Here is a 16998-nt window from a genome sequence, read left to right on the forward strand (position 1 = left end):
GTGACTTACACAGCCTTCCTAAACACTTCCAGTAAAGAGTCATTTGATATTTACACTTCTTTCGTTGCAAATTCTGTTTAATTTAGAATGTCTATCTTGCTCTGTTAATAGCTTGCTAGACCCTGCAGGAGCTTCCGGTTTGTAATTAAAGTTCAATTTACATAGCAGGAGATAAAAATGTCTTAAGTAAGTTATATCTGTTTGAAAGTGAAACCAATTTTTTCATGCAGGCTGTGTCAGAGAATTGAGCAGTGAGACTGCAGGGGCATGATCTATACACTATAACTGCTTTATTAAGCTTAAGTTGTTATGGGAGCAAAACAAAGTGAGCAAAACAATGTAGAATTGAGTCTTAAGAATCTTACTTCTGAGAGTCCTGCAGCAAAACAGCAGCATTCTGGGACGCTGGATTCTGCTTCACGTAGTTCAACCACCCGGTAGCATCGTACTCCACCCAGTTGGTGCCATAGCAGTGACCCAGCAAGAAGTGTCGATCCTTGTTGCTTCGAAGAAGAGGTTTCTTACCTGAGGATAGGAAGTGGAGGATAATTACGGTCATGACAGCAACACTGCATAGTAGGGTATATGGGACTAGAAAGTAACGACACTTGGGACACAATAATTTATGTGTAGGATGGTCACAATTGTAATGCCACAAATGTTTAGTAAACTAGTGTTGGATAAAGACAAGTATTCTGGAAATACATTCATGCAAAAATTGTAAAGTGTGCAGTAATAGTTAGAGGCACAGGCTTTAGGTAATTTTATTAATTTCCGCCTTAAATGCTTTTACTTCTTTTGAGGACTAACTTGTCAAATTAAGAAAGAAAAAACTATATATATCAGCCAAGACAAGTTTAAAATGAACCATCATATTGGCAACATAAATTAAAAGTGTTGATTCCAAAAGCCACGAAATTCAGTATATTTTGTGATAACATTTCTAAAAAAGTTGGCACGTTTCAATGTATTTTCACCTGTCTCCTCTCCTTCTTGTGGTCCATAGTAAGAGAAGAGACGTTCCAATAGGGTGTTTTCGTTGCCACCAGGCTGCAATGCTTCTTCCTCCAGTAACCACAAAAGCCCTCTAGCCTCATCTGTTCTAGCAAGAGACCTCACCTACAATTAAAAAGAAAATCATCACCCACTATGCAATTTCCCTTTTGTCCTGCTCTTTGTTTCATTTTAAGGTTAAAAATAATGCTGTCATTAAAACAGATTTGTTGCCAATAAACCACCGTTAATAAGGCTAACTGCCCCTCCTTCCTCATGTCTGAACCTTATTCCACTGCAGCAGTGTATCGCTAATTGCCAGCCTGGTTTTCTTGATGAAATAGCAGTAAAGAAAAAGAGAATAGAAGGGGAAAATGGAGAATCAGCATTCTTGGAATTCTCACTTATATTTTTAAAAAGACACTTAGAGAAAAGAATCAATACTTAAAGGCTCACGATTGTAAAAACACATTTTGTAGTAAAATGCTTCAGTCTTATTTCTTGCGGCTCTTAACAATGTAAGGTGAAAATTCAGACCTTAGTGGAGAAGAATATAAAGGCTCAGGATACACATCTAACTCCAGACACAAATACACCAAAATACAAAACCAGCTATTATCAAACTAGATTACATTTGGAATTTTCATGATCTTCGAACCAAAAAACAAACCACTTCCAACGTGCAATGGGAAGTCTTAGGATTCATATCTCTAATACTCAAGAGGCATGACCCTAAAAAGAGAGTAAGTTATTCCTTCTTTCTGGTGAGTAGCTTATTTCAATAAAACCGACTTCCCTTAAAGCTGGGTTTATCTAACTCTAGCTTGTGTGTTCTGAGATCAGTGGCTATCAACCAAGCTTTAAGGGCCTCCTAACTGGCCATTTTTACTGATTTCTAAACCTGGCAACCATTAAATTCTTTTACTCACAGATCGCATTGACTTTCTTAGAAATGTTACAGGGAGACTCCAACAAAGAAACTATACAGAGAAACGGTTTTGGCTTCTCATGTGGTTTGGTCAGCTTGACCTATTCCAATATATTTTGCAGTTCTACCCATCCCTCCCTGAAGATAAAATAAACTCCTCCTCTATGTTGTGTTCTGGTAAGCATAAACATATTGGCTGTTCCAGATGAAGAGCTACTCTGTGACACTAAGAGCAATCAGCAGGAACATTTCATCACTTTCCATAGTAACCGCTTCCCTTTTAGACCTTTTGAAATTGGTTATTAAACTTAAATCCCAATGTCGCCATCTACCTGTATAAGCAGTGAAAAATACATGGGAGTGTCACAGCTAATACATTTGTAAGGTTTAGCTTCAATTATTTGGGAATTGTTAGGAAGATCAAGGCACTGGAAGGCTTAATGGATATCTTGGTGGCACACGGCTCTGCTGCAGTTACCTTCTCTTACAATGATGATCTGCACTGTAACAAAATTGCAGAAAAGCAGCTTTAACAAAATAAATGGGGGGGAGGGGGGGGAGGGTGTGGGGGGAGAGTTTGTATGTCCAATTTATAGATAACAAAATTAAGCGTCACACCCCTTAGTTCAGCTCAGAATTCCTCAAATATACAACGGTTTGGGGTTGGTTTGTTTTTCCACAAAACAGAAGTTTGAAACCGAACAAATATTTACAAATAAAATTCTGACCTAAAATAGTACATCTTGATACAATGAGACAAATTTATGGAAATGTAAACTTCTAAAGGTGTTATTTAAGAACGTCTAAAACAGGTTGCTCTGCATGCTACAGATTCAAGGCTAAAGAGGAAGCCATTGACTACAGCTCCCATGATCCTTCAGTAGTCCTGGTTTATTAAATAGATTGAAGACTCTACTCTGATCTACAGTAATTTACCAGGAACGTTCCAAAACCTGCCAGGAATGTCCTGCTAATTTAAATTAAAACTACGTAATTAGGCCTTCCATTGCCAAACTGGAAAGCAATGCAGTGTTCCAAAAAATAAAAATAATCTTCTCCCCTCCTTTAGTAGGTAGGGTGCTAGGGTGCAATGATAATGAAATGCCAACTTCCAAATACAAGTAGAATGACTTTACCAAGTTTGAATACAAGTAGATAATTACTCTCACAAGCCAACAGTGAACATAATTAAATAATTCATAAATTCCTTTAAGCCTACAGAATCTATATCACATGTTGCATGCCCTATAACAGAGATGCAGAATATATCATCTACAGACTAAATGGACTCTTATACAAGAAATTATAAGAAAATTAGGGGAAAAAATTAACCTCTCACTTAAATTTGCAGTAACAGAGAATAACAAGGTATAAAACATAAAAGAGCACTAACATATAACCCTAAAATATAACTACGATCTACTTCCCAAATCCCTGTTCAAGCAGGCCTAACCCTGCCATTGGCCACAGGCGTCCGTGAAATATCTGGGAGTACAACTGACTGCCTCCCTGGCTAAAATATATGACCTTAATTTCCCTCCATTACTAGCAAACATAGACAAGGACTTAAGAACTTGGAATAAACCACAATTCGTCTGGCTCTGCAGAGTACATATCTTAAAAATGGCCATCTTGCCGAGATTCCTGTACATCTTACAAACACTACCCTTAAAAATTCCCGCCAATTTGTTCACAACGGTAAAACGCATCCTTTCAACATTTTTATGGGCTGGAAAACATCCTAGGATTCAATACACACACTTAACGAGACACAAAACACAAGGCGGTCTAGGTGCACCGGATATAGAGGCGTATCACAAGGCCACGATCCTCTCACGAATCTATGACTGGACAAGCTCCCATAATCAGAAACAATGGGTACGAATAGAAGCAACTAGCTTCAAGGTACACCTACGAAACTTACCTTGGCATAAATCCAGCCTAGAATTAATACACCCAAACCACATGAACCACCCAACAATAATACCTACACTAAAATACTGGAACCACCTCAAAAAAACGCAAACATATTGCCCCACACCCACCTCCATTATTTCCAATAACAGGGAATCCGCAATTTCCCCCCAGGCCTTCAACAAAACACCTTTTGGGATTTTGGGACCCAACAGGGACAACTACTCCTGAAAGATGTATTAAACGAAAAGGGAATTCTCCCAATTACAGAATTCTTACCCACACCCACACACTCAGCAATGCAAAACTACAAATACACATAACTCTCACACTATATTCGGACACAACCAGACCTCTGTCAGGGATTCAGGCCACTGACTACATTTGAATCCCTGTCCAATACGGGGACCCTAAAAAAGAAACACATTACCATCTTTTACAAGATCCTACAGACAGAAGCAGAATACCATATCCCTGAATTTACAAAATCCTGGGAAAAAGACTTAAACATCACACTAGAACACGACGAATGGGGTACAATATTTAGAAACATCTTTAAATCCTCTAGCAATACAACCACACAAGAGAGCAACTATAAGCAAATCTCTAGGTGGCATTTCACCCCGACCAGGATACACAAATTCTTCCCCAACACTTCCAACATTTGCTGGAGATGCAAAGCTGAAATAGGGACCCCAGGTCACATCTGGTGGTCATGCAACATAATACAAACATACTGGAGTAAAATAGCCACCATAGTAGCCCTTCTAACAAGCTACAAAATACCACAGACTCCCGAAGCACTTATATTTATGCTCTACCCCACTCCCTTAGCAAAACCAACACGCATCCTGATCAATCACCTACTTACTGCGGCAAATAGCCTAATCCCAATTAAATGGAAGCAAAACAAACCCCCGACTATCAGGGAATGGATAACCAAAGTAGATTCCATCAGACAGATGGCAGAGCTCTCATACTCTTTCTCCAACACATATGAAGAGTTCATCAACACTTGGTTACCATGGGATCGCTATCTTAAAGACTCTAAATATGACACCACACCAATGACGAGTAGACCACTTTGAATCCAGGGTTCCCCGAACAATCACAGCCTACACCACCAGAGACTATAACACCCTACCTTGCCACTCGAACCACATCAAACATATATTTATTGATACCGATAAGTTCTCGATGTATGCTATACTATGTTTATGCCAATGTATGTAACCTCTGAAACACTCAAGCTTGTTGAGACTCTTAACCAAATATGATACGAGTTGACTTACGTTTAAAACATTGTAAAGTGCAAAGTTAAACAATAAACAAAAAAAACAAAAAAACACTACGATCTACTTCAAGTCTCCATGCAGATTTGTTTGAACAGTAGTTGGCTATCACAATTAAGTAATGTGACTGTAGGTGTACACCCTAGACCAGGCATAGGCAACCTTCAGCACTCCAGATGTTTTGGACTACACCTCCCAAGATGCTTTGCCTGCATTATGGGTGTAAGAGCATTATGGGAGATGTAGTCCAAAACATCTGGAGTGCCAAAGGTTGCCTATCCCTGCCCTAGACTCTGAAATGCAGATAATGGAAATCCCAATAGCAAATCTTAAGCTTAAAAAAAATAATAAAAAATATTTAAAAAAAAAGACAATTTTGAAACATTTCTTAATTCTTTTTTAGCTACTCTATGGCTACTTAAGCCTGAATTTTGCAATCTGTTTTACCATTTACTACAATTCATTGTTTATTAGTTAACATCCAGTGATTCCTATTTGTATTCAACATGATACAGAAATCCAAGAAACAGGACTAAATACAAATAAAATATTAGTTGTTATAGCTCCTGTTAAACTCACTCAAAGAAAAAGAAAAAAAAAAGAAGAAAGAAACACAATTATTTTTGCACTTTCTGCTGGCCGCAGTTAATTTTCAAAAGACATGTTAACCCTCTGAAGCCACCATCCTACTACCCAAGGGTTTAAAAACAAACATACCAGAAAATAAAAAATGGAATGCAGTTTTTAGAATCCATCATCTTTCTGTCATTTTAAGATTTAATCTCGCAGGCTGTGGCGGAAAGCAAACCGTGTTTACCTGACCTGGACCCAGAAAGAAACGAGACCTGGCTTTCAAAGTCTCCCGGGGTCCCCAGCTTCCCACGCAATGATTGTACTCTGAGCCCTTTCAGAGGATTCTCTGCAAATCGGAAATACTTTTTTCTCCATTCTTATTGTTTCTTTTTAACAAGGGTTAACGCACCTCTTTATTTAGAAGGCTGATGGAATAAATAGTATATAAATTAAATATAAGCTGATTATGAATAATTTATGAAGCCACAACAGGCTCTCCTGGCTGGAGATGCTTTACTGTTCTCAGCCTGTACCTTGGCCGCAGAACCTGCCAGCACTGAACATATGGATATTTATGCACTGCTTTGAAATGCAGCTTCTTAAGAGCTTCAGACCCAGACATTTATTGTCAACGTTTTTATGAGTCATGCGGCTGCTGTCATATTCTATTAAACTTTGCAAGTATTTTGCTTACTTTTTATATTAATGTAGATCTAGTCAACCAAAGCCGTCAAATAAAGAAGGAAAAAAAAAAAAAGATGGGGGCAGGTTTTATCACGCATCTCGCATCTATTAGTGACTTTATCATCTTTAACAGATAAAGGTGCATGGAATAAAGTAGGAGAGTAGACGATGCAATATATATTCCTTACTTACCTTCCTTATTCTGCTGAAATGTTTAAGCATGTATATATCTCTATCTATATAGACCGATGGATGTCCGTTTTTATTTTACATAGCGGACGATGACACAAATGTTGACACATCATTTTCTTTTCTAGGTGTACTGGAGAAAATAGCCTTTTTTCACATGCTTTAAGATTTTTACACGATCCCTGGAATTCTAAACAAACCACCTTTTTAACTCAAGGGAAATGAAAGCATAATCTCTTAATACATTTTTTTTTTTTTTGCAGGGGTAAATGGCCCCTTTCCCAGGCTGCTTGGAACTGAGGAACCTTGTCTGTATTTTTCATATCGTTTTATTTATCTGTGTTTTATGAATGGCATAAGACAGCCATTATTTGGCAGCAATTAACATTGATTAGATCATTTATAGAGATTCACCGGTTTTCCATACCGCTGGGAGACTAGAGCAGCAAACTTTGCATTTTAGGTGCTTGTTCAACGTTCATTTTAACTCCTATGAATCTTACCATGCTATGAGAGCGCAACACTATTATTTTTGTATATGGCAAATGTACCGGCACTCACCTTAACTTCAGGATACAATCAAAGGAAGCACAAGCAATAAGAGAATAAGTTAGGAGAGCAGGCGCCCGTTATAATTGGTCTGTGACATGCTTACCAGTGTTTGATGCGATGCTTGGTCTACAGCAGCTACTGAGCCAGATGTACTGGACTCAATATCATCTAAAGCAAGCTCTATATTTTCCTAGAGGGGACAGATGAGGGATTAGTATGAGTGACACTATGATTAAAGTTACAGCATCATTAGAAATCAGTCAGGTAATTAGGTAATTCATGAAATGGCGCAGGGGGTTCTTTAACCCCTTAAGGACCAAACTTCTGGAATAAAAAGGAATCATGACGTGTCACACACGTCATGTGTCCTTAAGGGGTTAAAAGCATTCCTGTTTTTATAGTTGACCCTTTCAGCTATCAAAAAAATATAGAAGAATAATGTGGCTTAATTTACAAATTGAAGAAAATATATATTTTTTTGTTTTTCTTTTCTTACCCATAATCAAAGGTTAAATTAAATGAAGGGGAAATCGCTTTATAAGTTACAGCCACCAAAAGCAGTCATGATTGTACCACATCTGGTTAGAGGAACATATTTAATTCTGTAACTTTGTAAAAGTCCACACACAAAAAAAATTGTTCTGTGATAATTACATGAAAGGAAAACTTCAAACAGAGAGCTTCAAAAATCCCCAGCACCAAAATGTTCCACAAATTCGATCTAATTTAAGGTTCATCTACAGCAGACTGGCTATCAAAGAGAATGAGAAATTAGCTCTACATTTAGATTATCACTGACGAAGAAACTAATGACATGTAATTGAAGAAAGATGTTAAGGAGTGAACTAAAGAATCATGGAAATATGTTTTTTAAAAGGGAAAGATGGAGAAAATTATACGCCCATCTTCAGCCAATAGCGATTGGCTGGCGGAAAAAAAACAGGTTGTCGATCAATGCACACACACATCTTTACAGAAGACACTACCGATAGGATTTATAATTTTAATAACCGTGTATTCCAACACAACTCCTCCTCCTGATTGAACTATGCAGAGAGATGCATATAAATGTTGATATCTGTGAATTTAAAGTGACAGATTTTTAAGCTAAGCATCCCTGAGGTGTATTTCATGAAAGAATGATGTTCATTCACAGATACTCACTAATATGTAAAATATTGTGAATTTAGTGATTTCATCTAAAACATTTTTCCAACTATGCCATTTTTTCATTATGCTATGTTGGCTAAAATTTGAAATTCATTTGGAATTTTAAATTCCTGAGAATTCACACGTTAGCCAATTACCAGGTGAACCTATTTGTGGCTGACACAGAAATCCACACTACCTCTTTGTATCGTTCAAGCTCCTGAACAAAGGTTTTCTCATGGAAAAGTGCTTGTAGCCTCTCCTGGGCATAGTTGTGACAAAGTTCTTCAAATGTTGCTCCTCGTCCTTGCTTGACAAGCTCTGGATTCTGAAAGCCAGGGGTATCCACAATCATGATGGAACAGTGAGAATGTTGGCTAGATTTCAAAGCCCTAAAAATGCAGAAGCAATATAATGTTATATTCTGACCAGAGGGCACACATCAGTATACCAAAATCATCAGCTAAATGACAGTACAAAAGAACGATGCAGCACACACAAAGTTCCATTACGGCATACGAGCAACGTTTCAACCCAATAATGTGTATCAAACAAATTAAAGGGCAAGTCATAAAAATGAACAGTTCTTTAATGCAGTAACTCCCCCTGGCTTGGTGGAGCGACAGTGTGGTCACGTGGCCAAAACATCTGCATTGTAATTATGCCACTGAGTATAACAGAAACAAAAGAAGGAGTCACACATGTTACATTAACAAGAATTTAGCCCTTTCCCAGGTTGTGAATGTTATCTCTTTTGCTTCTTCACAAGTAAATGACAATACAAGCTATGCGATAAATATCCAAATAATGACAAGTATTAAAAATTATTAAAATCGTCATTAAGCCATTTTAAATGTTTTAGTGCTAAATGAGCACCTTGCAGGCTATACGCTCTGGGATGCTTGAACTAGTGAAGACACATTAGCCAGACGAGTAATGGGTGGCTATGATTGGATGAGAGTGTCAGCATACCATTTTCAGACTTTCACAGTGCCCACTGCTGGTATGAATTGATATGGCTAGAAGTAAGTCTGCAATCTCGTTCAGTAACTCTGGGGCCCTTATTTAGTGATAAACTGCTATAAAATGGTTTAACACTCTGAATGGAGGGACAGTGCCAGGGGACTCCCTGCATTATAACCAGTTCAATGAGATGAAATGTTTATAGTGTATACAATGCCCCTTAAACGGGGAACTGTTGCATCTCTGAAATTATGCTACTCAATAAACCATTAGCATCTCTTGTGCTAATGTCTTTTGTTTTTTCTTCATGTAATGCTTTGTTTTCTTTTAAATGCACATCAAAAATGTAGTAATTGGCATCAGCTCAGCCTTGCACAGCTAGGACAAGCACTGCACTAAGAGCACAGAACGCTCCGTCTGCTCAATGGCAGCTAAGAGCAGAGCTTAGAAAAGTATTGACAGAGAGCCACGGTGACGTTCTCTCAGTTTCAGGTTAAATACAGATTTCTAACGTTTTTTTTTTGTGTTTTTTTTTTTTTAACCTCCGGTAGATATTTTTAGTAAATACAGTGATAAGTAAATGTAGTATTAAAAATCCTGGGAAGAAACAAAAAACAAACCACTTGGATAATCGCCTATTCGTAAAAATGGAGCTCTGCACTAAACGCACACTCCTCTCTTAGCCTGTAAAATATCGGCCAGCATTTAAACGGCATATATAAAGATCTGAAGCTTGGTTATGAAGAAGAGCACATAAATAACTTTTACTGAGTGCAGTACTTTATTGCTATGCCGAACACTGCAGGAAAATGCAAGCACATGGTGTCTCTCTCTCTCGGAAGCTCTATAGCTATTTTTTGGGATGCAATGATTTACTCACAGCGTGAGTGCTGATTAACCACTCTAGATATCAAACCATGCATCCTCATCTTTACTTTAGCATATTTCATCATACAAGGGAGGAGGCAGGAGAGGGTTCAGCATATTTACCATTTGCAGTTTCTAAATGGCTCGAGAGAGAGAGCATTTACTTAGAGATCATTAGTTACTCACACAGTGCGGCTTCTTATTAAGTGGTTTGCCGCGGAAGGTAAGGCACATTCTCCGTGTGAAATCTTTTGTGGAGTCAAGGAATTTTACAGTCCCATTAATGCCTTAAGACCGGGACTATTGCTATATAAGATCCTATTAAACCAACAAAGGAAGACCAATACCTTAAAGGGGAACTGTCACTTCTCTAAATATTACCCCATTGAACAAAGCATTAAAAAAAAGAAGAAAAACACTGAAGGAGATTTAAATGTACTTGTATTTGGGGGGGAAAATCGAGGTTTACCACCTGTCACTTCCACTGGTTTCTATGTTGATTGCCCAAATGATAATACTTTAAACCATAACACTTTGATACGTGTCTTTCTGCCGGGTGCAAATGGCAGAGCTTATAACAACGATTGACAGGGATAAAAGCTCAGTTCTAGGATAGAGGTAAGTACATCAGTGTGAATTTGTACATTTCATTTTTGTTTTTCAGACCTTACAGCTTTTTATTTGTTAAGAATAGGAGGATAGTCAGAGTTAATAGTTTATAGTAGATAGAAATCAATGAAAAAAAATAAATAAACAGATAGATTATTAAGCACTATTATTAATGCCCAACTTAATGATTACAATTTTATTAACCTCAAAGAAATGGGAGAAAGAAGTAGCCTGTGCAGAAATAGAAACTGGGACTCTGAGATTGTGGTCTAAGCACAGTGTCCAGCATGTGCACCCACATTTGTAAACAATGCTCCCACTAAAAGACTGACCACTAATGCAGTGAATCCAGCACCCCTGGATACTTCGCTCTGGGTGCACTTATATAAATTTAGTTTTTATTGTGCGTGGAGCATACTCTCCTCCCTGTCCTTACTCTTCGGCTCAGTGATCACAAATCCCATCCCCTTTAACTCAGTAGTGCTACAGGTTCATAATGGGGTTCTAATCATCATATGTGATGATTAGAAATGCAGGTACAGGATAAGCTACTTATCTGAAGGACATATGAGATAAAAACAGTCTCCATAGATCATGATGTGTGGTTCCCTACTGGGGAGGGTCTAATCCTGATGTGTGAGCGGTCGGCCTGCCACTGTAGTGCACTGAGGAACACTTAGAATGTAACCTTATGTTATTTATGTCTAATGCTTTATCTGTGTAATGCATTACAAAAACTATTATTTTAACTAAGCAATTCCTCTAAAGAAAAAGCAACATGAAAATGCAGACGTTTATATCTCTGACGTAAATAGGGAGCAAGAGGAGCTGGTACTGAGGAATGGAAAATGTTGAAGACATTATGCTAACCGTGATAACAATGGAATACAAGTAAGAATAATTGATTGTATGTCTAATCACGGCAAACGGGACAACTTTACATTCGGAAAAACCAGGACGGGTGAGTTAAACCGCCAGGAAAGAGAATATAAGCGCTTCGATTAAAATAGCTGGGTCCTTACTGTGCTGAATTTCAATAATTTAACAGGAGTTGAAATTAAATGTTTATTTGGAGAAAGGTTTTATTATAGAATAGACCGGCCACGCAAAGTGTCTTTATAAATGTGGCATTGAGTGAGGAGATTAACATAAAGTTCTCCATTTGAAGTATCTTCCAATAAAGCCAGAGATGATCACTCAGAATGTAAAATAGCCTTTACAGCAATTAACATTACGGAGAACATTTTGATCCGTAATTGATGGTATATTATTTGAAGTTATGCCGAAAATACAAAATTCAACAGACCGAGTTTGAAAGGAATATATTCAGATTTCAGCTGATAATCTTGATGTTAGCTTTTGTAAAAACTTTGGGATAATCTGCTTTCCCCACAGTAAGATGTAAAAAGGTTGAAAGTTTCCATCCAAAATATTTGTGAATAACCACACAAAAGGAACTCTTCTATGAGTTCTTTAAACGATGAAAGTAACTCAAGACTTGTACGGCTGTCTGGCAAATAATTGAACATTTTGAAAAATGACTACCATGAGTAATAGTTTTATGAGCTGTACTAAATCAAGGAATGTTTTATGACAGTGACTGGTTTTTAAACTTTAAATCTTTAACCATTTGGTCTTTCCAATGTTATTTGCTGTCAAAAAGTATGTGATGTGTGTTGGTGCATTAAATGAGAAAGAGGAAAAATTACTGTTGAACAAAGATAGTAAAAATGGCCTAAACTGTATTTGTTTAGAGGGTTCAAAGAGCCCTTGTCACAAGGGATCAAATAAATATGCTTTTAAGTTACTGGTGTGAAATTAAGTACATAATATTTTAAAAGTTATAAGGGCCAACACCAGAAATATGAGATTAAATTATGAGAATAAAAATGAGCTCATAGAGTAAAAAAACGATATATCAGTGCCGTATAATAGAAAAGACATCCCAGTGTGAAATCTACATTTATTAAATATATGTGGCAGTGTTGGCGGATATTGCTGTAAATCCCCATATTTTAAAGTCATTTTTTTTTTTTATCATAAAGTGCAGACATGAAGCTCACTTTTTGTTTGGTGAATAAAAATTAGGGATGTTAAAAAATAAATAAAAAAATAAGTCCAATCACAAAGGCTCTTTCCAGTTTAGGTGTACCACAGAGGTAATTTATTTTTAATGGACAACGGTTTTCTTTTTCTGAAGATGTCCTCAGGGGATTGTTTTTTGGAAGCCATTTGTGCCAGGGGGCTGGGCATTTTACTAATAGCGGGATATTGTGGGTACTGTGGATCTGTGGAATATTTGGCATTTCTGAAGTGTACTTCAGAGGGGAGTGATTGCATTCCACTGACATATGTATGATTCCTAAAATAACCACCCCAACATTTATTGACCATACTGCATGTCCTGTTACTTACTTGGGAGCTACAGGTTCTGTCTTGCAAACTCACCTGTTTAGCAGAGAGATGAGCAGTGTAAAAAGCTCAGAGTAGAGGCCAGATGCCATGCCTTCTAGGCAATCCAGAGCAGTCAGCTTGGAACCTTTGAGTGGAAAACACAAGACATATAACTTTGCAACATTGGGGGGAAATAAAAGGCCTGAAATACTGTCCCATTGCGCTGTCCTTCCGAATTCTGCACTAAATCGATCTTACATGGTAAGTGAACATTATTGCCAGAACTCACTAGCTGCATTGCCCTATCTCCTTTACCTGGTAACAGAAGTCATTGTATGCAAAGACGACATTGCACTATCAAACAGGTGAATGTAGTGGATACCATATATATTCTTTAGAACCTCACATTTTTGTTTATATAATTTAAAACACCATAATAATAATAATAATAATAATAATAATAATAATAATAATAACATTTCAGAGGTCTATCAAGAATAGAAATGCTAATTCAGTAGATTAGGTTTGCTGCTTGAAATTAAAACTATCATGTTTTAAGGGGAGACGGGCCTAGTATGAAAATCTGAGTCAATTAAAAAAAAATGTAATCCATTTTGTTCCATGTGCAGAAAACCACTACTGTAGAGAATGTCAATGGCAGGGAGGATGAAGCATAAATAGATTTTCATTTTACTTCTATTTTGCATGCAAGGTTTGCTACTTTGTCTGATGGGAGTACTGAGTCGCCCCGTAAGTGTTAAAGGCAACTCATAATAATTAAATAAAATAAAAAGGGTGGTGTTTAATACGTGATATGCAATGGATTGTACTAGTCATATTTAGCAGATTTAGACTAGAATTCATCTAACAAAAGGCGCTTGCAACAAGATGCAGTCTTGCATATATATATTTTAAATGGTCGCCCACATTAGCGCAATAGTCATCCTAATTTACTCATGCCAAATTTGTATTAATGTAATTTTTTTTTTTAACCCTGCCATGATACTTCCAGAATGTAATTACCGTATATACTCGAGTATAAGCCGAGTTTTTCAGCCCATTTTTTGGGCTGAAAAACCCCAACTCGGCTTATACTCGAGTCAAGGTCTGTATTATGGCAATTTGCATTGCCATAATACAGACTGGGGGGAGAGGGGGGCTGGCAGAGCTGTACTTACCTGTTCTGCAGCTCCTGTCAGCTTTCTCCTCCTCTGCGCCGTCCGGTCAGCACCTCGGTCAGCTCCCAGTGTAAATCTCGCGAGAGCCGCGGCTCTCGCGAGACTTACAGTGTGAGCTGACAGAAGAGCTGACCGGACGGCGCAGAGGAGGAAAGAGCTGACAGGAGCTGCAGAACAGGTAAGTACAGCTCTGCCAGCCCCCCTCTCCCCCCCACTGAACTGCCACTGGACCACCAGGGAAGGAGAGCCCCCCTCCCTGCCATATATCAAGCAGGGAGGGGGGACGACATAAAATAAAATAAGAAATAATAATAAAATAATAATAATAATAAAAAAAAAATTAATAACAAAAAAAGGGGTATAAGGACCACTATGGGAGGGGGGGGGGGGGGGGTATAAGGACCACTATGGGAGGGAGGGGGGTATAAGGACCACTATGGGAGGGAGGGGGGATAAGGACCACTATGGGAGGGAGGGGGGGATAAGGACCACTATGGGAGGGAGGGGGGGGGGGGATAAGGACCACTATGGGAGGGAGGGGGGTATAAGGACCACTATGGGAGGGAGGGGGGTATAAGGACCACTATGGGAGGGAGGGGGGGGGATAAGGACCACTATGGGAGGGAGGGGGGGATAAGGACCACTATGGGAGGGAGGGGGGGATAAGGACCACTATTGGAGGGAGGGGGGTATAAGGACCACTATGGGAGGGAGGGGGGGTATAAGGACCACTATGGGAGGGGGTGGGATAAGGACCACTATGGGAGGGAGGGGGGTATAAGGACCACTATGGGAGGGAGGGGGGGGATAAGGACCACTATGGGAGGGAGGGGGGTATAAGGACCACTATGGGAGGGAGGGGGGGGATAAGGACCACTATGGGAGGGAAGGGGGGATAAGGACCACTATGGGAGGGAGGGGGGGATAAGGACCACTATGGGAGGGAGGGGGGGGATAAGGACCACTATGGGAGGGAGGGGGGGGATAAGGACCACTATTGGAGGGAGGGGGGTATAAGGACCACTATGGGAGGGAGGGGGGGTATAAGGACCACTATGGGAGGGGGTGGGATAAGGACCACTATGGGAGGGAGGGGGGTATAAGGACCACTATGAGAGGGAGGGGGGGGATAAGGACCACTATGGGAGGGAGGGGGGTATAAGGACCACTATGGGAGGGAGGGGGGGATAAGGACCACTATGGGAGGGAGGGGGGGGATAAGGACCACTATGGGAGGGAGGGGGGATAAGGACCACTATGGGAGGGAGGGGGGATAAGGACCACTATGGGAGGGAGGGGGGGGATAAGGACCACTATGGGAGGGAGGGGGGGGGATAAGGACCACTATTGGAGGGAGGGGGGTATAAGGACCACTATGGGAGGGGGTGGGATAAGGACCACTATGGGAGGGAGGGGGGGTATAAGGACCACTATGGGAGGGAGGGGGGGTATATGGACCACTATGGGAGGGATGGGGGGGGATAAGGAACACTATGGGAGAGAGAAGGGGGATAAGGACCACTATGGGAGGGAGGGGGTGGGATAAGGACCACTAGGGGAGGGGTGAGTCAGGACCACTGGGGGGGGGGGGGTGAAGGAACACGGGGGTGGGGAGGTAAGGACCACTGAGGGAGGAGGAGGGGAAGTCAGGACATATGGGGGGGGAGGGGGCGGCAAAATGTTTTTTGCCTACGGCGGCAAATATCCTTGCACCGGCCCTGCACACACTGCATTCACACACTGCATTCATACACACACACACACTGCACTCATACACACACACGCTGCACTCATACACACACACGCTGCACTCATACACACACACGCTGCACTCATACACACACACGCTGCACTCATACACACACGCTGCACTCATACACACACGCTGCACTCATACACACACACATACGCACACACTGCATTCATTATACACACACTGTAAATAAATATTCAATTAATATATTTTTTTTAGGATCTAATTTTATTTAGAAATTTACCAGTAGCTGCTGCATTTCCCACCCTAGTCTTATACTCGAGTCAATAAGTTTTCCCAGTTTTTTGGGATAAAATTAGGGGCCTCGGCTTATATTCGGGTCGGCTTATACTCGAGTATATACGGTATATGCATTTTCACTGCAAGTGCATGACATACGTATTCTGTAAAATGCAATATACATACATTAATGTGAATAAATACACAAAATATATGTTCAGAATGGATTTGTAGCAAAAGCTTTCTATTTGTTATGTGTAAATAAAAAGAAAAGCTTTTGCTAATAAGCCAGTCTCTCAGTCCTACACTACTAGCAATGCCTAAAAGGTTAGCATGCTGTCCAGGGATGAATTTCTAATTGCCAAAAAAAAAATCCACTCACCAATGGCTGACAAGTGGAAATTTTGAGCCTTGATGGAAAGATACATACATACATACCCCACACACATTCATGTGTCAATCTGGGAACTCAGATACATGTGGATAATTGGTTTCCCAAGTTTCTGTGCCTAAGGAAGACTTTTCAAAGTCCAACATGTATGTATGAGACACACAGACACACACACACGTAGGTTGATTTAAGAATCTCTGCATATAGCTTTTAATATAAATAAAGTAAGCCTGAATTACATTGCCCTCTGACATCCCTTTAAGGCAGAATGACCATCTGCAGCCATAGTTACAGCAATCATGCTCAACCCTGCCTCATATAATTACTTG

At 39.6% G+C, this 16998-nt stretch overlaps 1 protein-coding gene across 20 annotated transcripts in view; it reads right to left on the reverse strand.

The window, feature by feature from the left end:
* MYO18A (myosin XVIIIA) overlaps window positions 1–16998 on the reverse strand; it is a 277949-nt gene that overhangs the window by 113992 nt on the left and 146959 nt on the right. For all 20 annotated transcript variants that reach the window (XM_063450000.1, XM_063449999.1, XM_063450002.1 and 17 more), the window contains 5 exons: window positions 13162–13252; window positions 8474–8666; window positions 7229–7315; window positions 978–1119; window positions 366–525 (listed from right to left, as the gene is read on the reverse strand). In XM_063450000.1, coding sequence (XP_063306070.1) covers window positions 366–525; window positions 978–1119; window positions 7229–7315; window positions 8474–8666; window positions 13162–13252 — 673 coding nt within the window. The remainder of the gene's footprint in view (window positions 1–365; window positions 526–977; window positions 1120–7228; window positions 7316–8473; window positions 8667–13161; window positions 13253–16998) is intronic.

The sequence above is a fragment of the Pelobates fuscus genome, chromosome 1, assembly GCF_036172605.1.
Source record: "Pelobates fuscus isolate aPelFus1 chromosome 1, aPelFus1.pri, whole genome shotgun sequence".
Classification (NCBI taxonomy): Eukaryota; Metazoa; Chordata; class Amphibia; order Anura; family Pelobatidae; genus Pelobates; species Pelobates fuscus.